Source organism: Vespa mandarinia, chromosome 10 (genome assembly GCF_050613455.1).
Source record: "Vespa mandarinia isolate Hongniang chromosome 10, ASM5061345v1, whole genome shotgun sequence".
In the NCBI taxonomy this organism is placed as follows: Eukaryota; Metazoa; Arthropoda; class Insecta; order Hymenoptera; family Vespidae; genus Vespa; species Vespa mandarinia.
In genome coordinates, this window is record NC_140819.1 from 1,105,001 (window position 1) to 1,112,500 (window position 7,500).

Here is a 7,500-nt window from a genome sequence, read left to right on the forward strand (position 1 = left end):
TCGGCCCTTCCTTAACTTCTTCTCACGCCATGCACCTTAAAGCTCAACTTCAGCTTCTCTGAATTTCTTCGAGATTTCTCCAGAGACGGTGATCTTTGACGTTCCCAGAGCGACAAAAGAGTACGAAAGAAGAGATCCAATACTCTGTTATTTTTCTACCAAATTTACATACTCGAGCGCTTGCGATTAATTCTCTTTCCATTATTCTCATGTTCCACGACGAACTTTCATGCGTTTTTTCTCTTTTTTTTTTTTTCTTTTTACATAGAATAATGCGAATAAAAGAAAACTCATAAACTTCATCGTGTCTCTTCAGTCAATAATTACAAACTGTGTATGAGATGAAGAAAATGTAAGAAAACTTATGGTATGTTTTGATCATGACGTAGTATATCAGATACATTATTATGTGGGAATAATTGTGAAAGAGATAAAAAAAAAAATATATGATATTAATTGAAACAGGGAGCTTAAAAAGGGTTTGACACGAACACTGTTATTCGAAAAGATGTAAATCGGATTTTAAATGATATGTTCGAAATTAATTTTTCGAAAGGATAATTTTGTAAAAGTTGTTTTTTTTTTTTTTTTTGTCAAAATATTATGTAAAAAAAGAAATCATTGAAAAATGTTGCAATTCCTAGTCGGAACAGAAAAGGTGTTTGAATTTTATCAATAAAGATGCTTTTTGGAATTTATAAATTCTGTCTACTATATTTTCTAAAAGCGGGTCACACGAATGCGCGTCACGTGTTTTGAAATACCGGAAGTTGTGCCTGGAGGGCTCTAACAACCAACGGATATGTCATTTTGCTCTAGAATCCGGATAGCGAATCGGAAGTTCTCTTTTGAATGTCAACCTTTCCTGCGTGAATTTATCATTTCGCATCTAGAAAAGTCGTATCGGAAATTTGTGTCCTTTCCACCATTCTCCGGAACAACAACGAAGAGTGGACTCACCGGTTTTCTTCTTTTCGATGGAACTTTTCAAAGTTTCAACATCCTACGTTTTACGTTAGAATCCTTAACGTCAACTTAAACGATTTTAAAGTAGAATCGAGAGATCGATCGCCCGTATAAAATGATTCTTTTATTTTCTTCTCGTAGTTTGACAGCGATTACTGCGATTTGATTTACTCATATATAACGCATTTATTCAATTCATTCGAAATCATTATGTTCCGTATATTCATTACCTTTAATGACGCTAATGAACGACCGTTTTCAATTATTAAATGTTATTAACGAACTGAAAGATCTAGGAAATAATCAGGATCGTTAAGAATATCCTCGCACGATAATTCATGTATATGTTATGGGAATACCATAACAAAGATATCATACTAACAAACCTCATCGAACTCTCGAATATATATAAAAGAGAAGAAGGAGAGATTATCGAAATTATTTTCAAAGAATGTACCTCGAAATTGCGAATATTACTGCTACCTTAAGAGATATATCCTCTTATTTTTTACATTATTATATTATACATTGCTCAAGTGTTGCACGAGCTACATATGCTCAATACATATTTGTGACTATTCTCTATCCCCTTCTTCTCATCTAACTTTTCAGGCATTTTTTTATAATTGAACGATCGATAAACTCTATTCTATCTAATCCGAAGTTGAAAATACTTGTGTAAACTTGTTTGAATGGCCTTGACTTTTTCCAAATAAGCTTTGGCCAATTCTGTTTCACGATCTATCGTTTCTAATTCTTCAACGTTAAGCAGAGCCTCAATATCTTTCATGATCGTCCATGATTTCCGTGGACTATAAGGTTCAATTTTTTATTTTACATATCTTTCTTGAAATTCTCCTGAATGTTTTCTCCGCTCATTCTTTTTCTTTCTATATTTTCTTTTCCCTTTTTGATTTTTTCCCTGAAAAAAAAAATAAATAAATAAATAAATAAATAATAAGAAAAAAAAAGAGAAAATATAACAGTTCGAAAAATTTTTCCTTTAAACGTTCGCTCGACAAAATCGAAAATAAGATACATTCAAATATAACTTACTGAGTTAACAAAATTAAGTTGACTAGTCGTTTCTTTTGAGTCCAATTGATCGGCTTCTTCGCTCGATGAATCTCCTTTTTAGCCTTTTCAAGCTCTATATCGAATTCCACAGGTAACTCTAGCATATTTCTAAAAAATCTTTTAGTTTTATACGCAGTCAATGTTCGATCTCTTAGCTTCTTCCTCATATGAGGCGCATATTTTCTTGAAAGCCAAGTTTTACGCCAACAGCAGACTTTCGGTTGGCATACAATTGTGCAAGATCTTGGAAGATGAAGGTTGAACTTCTTGACTCTCATTTTTTTCTTTATCTTACGTTTTTTAAGGCCTCTCATGGTTGGCACCATTTCATCAACTCTAGTTTTTGTTAATAACTCAGGAATCGTTTGTTGAATCTTTTCCTCCTCTGTTATCATATCCAAGAGCATTTGTTTTGACACTGTAAGTTTTTTCTTTTTTATTATTTTCATTTTCACCTTCGAATCATCTTTTGTCTCGTCAATTTCTTTTACTTGAAGTGTTAATGGTTTTGTATCGAATTTTTGTATGAACGTCGAGTATTTTAATTCTGGATCCTCGTACAATTCGAATTTTTGTTTTTCCTGTAAAACATAAATAAATTTAAAAAAAAGAAAGATCATGAAATTAATTTCCTCTTCTTTTTCTCCCACTCTTTTCCTACCTTTTCTACAGTCTCAAAAAACATATCTTCGGCAAACAAAATTTCAGGAAATTCCTCTCGCACGGTTTTCCTTCCTTTTTTAATTTTATTTTTCTGTGTTTTCGTCTCATCTTTACTCGTTCTCGCTCTTCTTTTATTTTTACTCTTAGCCTTGCTAATCTTTTCTTCTTTCAACGATTCTTTTATTTCCAACGTCCTTAATATTTTTATCTCTTTGAGACGAGCATCCACCGCTTTCACATGCCTCGAATTTCTATCGAATTCCTGATAACGATCGACAAAAATTAGATAACTCTTCGAATATTTATTATGGAGATAAAAATTACAAAAAAGTAAATACTAATGTATATCTTTCACGGGATATACCATGGTCAAATTGTTTTTTTCATTCCTATCGAATTTTCCCAAAGAATCGGTCGAACGAGTCAAAAAAATGTTTCCATTTTTATCACCAATGGCTAATAAATGTCCATTTTCGTGGGCTGCCATTGTTGTTAGACTGACGTCACTGAGATATAACTCGATGATTGGTTTCTCGAGATTCTCTAAAATATCATAGACCTCTAGTTGACCATTTTCTTTTATGATGTAAAAAAGAGAGTATCTGGTTTTGTTCCAACAAGCCTGAATCGGTCCTCGACTCCTTCAAAAAAGAGAACAAAAATTTTCTTCGATGATTCGTTCCAGTAATATGTAATAAATGACGATAATACAAAAATACTGAGTAATGAAAGAACCTAATTGTTATTAAACTGCCTTCTCTAGTGTCTTCCGCCCAAATCCGTGTGCTCGTCTTGCAGACAGTTAAAAATATTTTTGGACTGAAGATATTACGATCAACAGACTTTACCACTCCACTATGAGTATCGAATCTTAAGGACAATTTTTCTGCGTTTGTCTTCGCTTTTCTCGAACCACTGATAACGATACCATTCTGTAAACCGAACATAAACTTTGTACTCATAGAAGGTTCGAAATTTGCTGAAGATATCCCAATCGATCTTTCCATCGATGGTTCGTTCGGATATTCGAGATCGAAGATTAAACGTTCGGTTGGTTGACGTAGATTTCGCATGTCCCACCATAGAACTTGACCGTCCCAAGAACTCGAGAAAAATTCTGTATTGGTCTTCGTATAGATCCACTTTACAGAAGTCGTTGGATATCTTCAACAAAAAGTCTTCAGTCCGAATTTTATATTCGAGAAACATCGTGTACGTCATTAAAGAAATCAGTTTCTCGATCAAACGACTATCTTCTCGAACTCGATAATACCTATGACTGTTTAGAGGATAGGATAGCTGAACCGGTTCAATACTTTTTCTGACGTCCCAGCAACAAACTTGTCCGTTCATAAGACCACCACAAAGTACAAAAGGATCTCGAGGATTAAATTGGCATACCATTGTTGGATACAAAGCATTAAGAGCCATACACGGCTTGTTCGGACTTGCTGTTTTTTAAAAAGTATGAATTATTTTAATTTAACGATATACGAGTAACACTTTCAATTGCAATTCTATGATTTATCAATGATCTTATCTTACCTAAATCCCATATATACGTGAGCATGCTATAGTCGATTTCTCTTCTTAAATTATCAAAGCAATAACAAACTACTATCTTTGTTTCCTCGGGCGACCAATTAATATCAGTCACCGGTCTACCAGGAGTCTCCTGATCCGGAAAAACATTTACAAGCCTAAAAAAAGATTAATTTTAACAGAGACCGATTATTAATGTTATTAATGCGATCATATCTCTAATAAAAAATTCTAATATCGAAACTAATCAAATTGTTGAAAGAAACGTACTTGATCTCTCGCTCTGTTGTTAAGGTAGTCGGTATCATATCGTCAAAATAATGATCGTGTATATTAACAGCGTTATTCAAAAGAATACTATGTTCCATATCCTGACGAGAAAAATAATTAATTGTATAATAAAGGTTTATATTTATTTCGAAATCAAGGTTATTTTTTATATGTAAATAATTAATAATAATCCGTATTATTTTTTATTGACCAAGATATATTGTGAGAAACCACTTTCAAAATTGTGCAATATACACGGTTCATTAGTTCTATTACTAACTCTAGAAATTTACCGCAAGTAGGTAACGTAATGTTGGAGCCCACTCATCATCCTTCTCCACTCGCCTGCGATATCTAGCGATAGTTTCATCGTCACGAGGATGGATTTCCTTTGGCCAACCACCCTCATAATGGTACATTCCGTTGTTCTTCATTTTCACCGGTTTTGTTTGAATCTATAATTACGGATATGAAGTTCCTTCAATTCGCCGGATATTATCTTTCATCTAACTTTATTTAAACGTATAATTCTTGGTTGCTCGCTTGTATGATTTTATATAATGGTTTGAAACAAACTTTTCTTCCTTTATTAAGAACGCCGAACAAGTAGAGCTTATTTGACTTTTTTTCACGGGGGAGGGAAGATGAGAAAAACAAAAAAAGAAAAGAGAAAAATGCGTGCTTTGAGATTTTCTCATTTTAATTTCTGACTGAAATGTAATACGGGCAAAATTACGAAACGGCAACGTTTTTAGGAAGAATAAAAATGAGAAAAACGATCATACTATTGTTGTTGACTGACCCGAGCATAGCAAATCCTTACTTGTTTTTCTTTTTTGTCTGGACTGAGATGCGCTTTACCTGGAATAGAAGCCAATGCTATTAAGCGTATTAAGCTAGGTTTTTTTCTTAAAAGTCCTTTGAAATGTCGAAAGCTGAACATTTGCAATCATGAAGGTAAACTCGTTGCGTCAACCGCGTGTTTATTCCGTCCAGTAATATATAATTTTTGATAACGTGAATCCAATGATATGAGATTCCGATAGTTCGTACGGAGGAAAACGAGGACTCCAATATTTCCAACTTTTTTCTTATGACGTCGACGTCCAGTTATCCAGATATGTCTACTTCGTTCTATTTTTACATCGTAAAATCTCTACAAACTCATAGATACGAATTCAAGAAACGATTTCAACGAATGAAAACTTTTTAAATATCTCGCTTCATTGATGTCAGGTTCATTGAGAACGAAGAGAAATGAGTTTGTAACGAATTCCAACAAGACTGATAACTACACGTCGCCGTTTTATTATCTTTTCTTTATTATTCTTATATTTAACACACTTGTCTTTCCAGAGACAAAAGTTAATGATATCTGGATGTTCTCGTGGATCTTTCGAGGATCGTTTGAATATATCACAAAAATTATTTCTAATACATTTCATTTTCTACCGAATTAGAAAGGGATCAAAAATGAAGACACAAATTTCTACGGGACACGTGCTTATCTCGTTTCTCGCAAACCATGGTTCTACGCACTATGACCATACATACAAATGAGACTATCATTGCCGGATATAATCTTGTTAATGAAATCGACCTAACCTCATGTAACGCTATTTGCTTCGTGTACTGCGTGTTGACATGACATTGGCTCTTCACGATGAAATTGCGCATCTCCTGAGGATTCGGTTTGATCTCCTCGTCCAAGTTCGGTCCGCAAATATCGAAGATGCATTGTTTACCGAATTCTGAACGCGTCTTCACATAAACGTATTTAATATCCATCCTTATAAGAATATATATGCTAACAATATTGAAACAAACGTAACGCATGTTGATAAGATATCGATAACAATCGATTTTAAGTATTTAGTTCGATATGATATTCAAGATATTTTTTTATCTAATCGTTATCGCAAGTTCTATACTGGATAGATAAAAAATTATTGCCATCTAAAATATCTTAAAAGCTATAATAATCAAATTTGTTTAATAAAATTTGAATCTATAAAGATAAGTCATTCTATAAGATTTGTTTGTATAAATAAATAAAATAAAACTATAAAAAATAAATGTTTCTCTAATTCCTATACGAATAATTCGTTTCCATTATCAAAATTCAATTTACATTGAACATTTATATTTACATATCAATTACAATATACATTTGTTAATCGATGATTAAAGGAAAAGTCAACATATTACGAAATGCGTAGCGATTCAGAAAATGGATGCAGCTAAATCGATATTTACTTTCTTTTGGATCATTGAAGAATCGCTTTACTCGGCGTAATCAGTTCGATGAAATAATTCACACGATCTATGCATGTCTCGTATGCATGATGAAAGAAAGAAAGAAAGAAAGAAAGAGAGAAAGAGAGAGAGAGAGAGAGAGAGAGAGAGAGAGAGAGAGAGAGAGAGAGAGAGAAAGAGAGATTGCTAGGAAGAGAAAATACCAAGCGAAGTGCTAAAAGATTCATGAATTCACCGCGTCGCGGAATAAAGTTGCGGACGAAGTGATATTTGCCCTGTTTCGCTCGGCAAACACGCGAGAACTCGTCCCTGTCTGACGCAAATTCACGCTCTCTCTTCTTCTCTCTCTATCTCTCTCTCTTTCTCTCTCAATGTACCCCTCCCTTATTCGCTGCTTTACTCGCACGTAAACGTCAAAGATGTTAGCACCGAAATGCGCCTCCTCCTTTACTTCGTCGTCGGAGGTGTTCTCCTTGACAGCTTTTAACTACATTTAGAAAACTCGTTTTCCTTTGCGTCATTTTTCAGCTTTATTGACAAGAAAAATCGAAAAGTAGGAAGGTATTTACATTATCTACGAAAGTATAAACTTATATATATATATATATATATATATATATATATATTAATATTACGATTATTTAAGAAAAAGTTGCAGTTAAATATATATATATATATATATTTAATAATATATAATATATATTTAATAATATATATATAATAATA

General features: G+C 33.2%; 2 protein-coding genes across 3 annotated transcripts in view; one reads left to right on the plus strand and one right to left on the minus strand.

Moving 5' to 3' along the window:
* LOC118444725 (furin-like protease 1) overlaps positions 1 to 7,500 on the plus strand; it is a 176,993-nt gene that overhangs the window by 122,049 nt on the left and 47,444 nt on the right. The gene's annotated exons all lie outside the window — the stretch shown is intronic.
* Positions 4,861 to 7,500, minus strand: part of LOC118444724 (dynein axonemal intermediate chain 2-like) — a 93,240-nt gene continuing 90,600 nt past the window's right edge. The window contains exon 7 of the mRNA XM_085659722.1: positions 4,861 to 4,973. Within this exon, the coding sequence (XP_085515848.1) occupies positions 4,924 to 4,973 (50 nt within the window). The 3' untranslated portion in view covers positions 4,861 to 4,923. The remainder of the gene's footprint in view (positions 4,974 to 7,500) is intronic.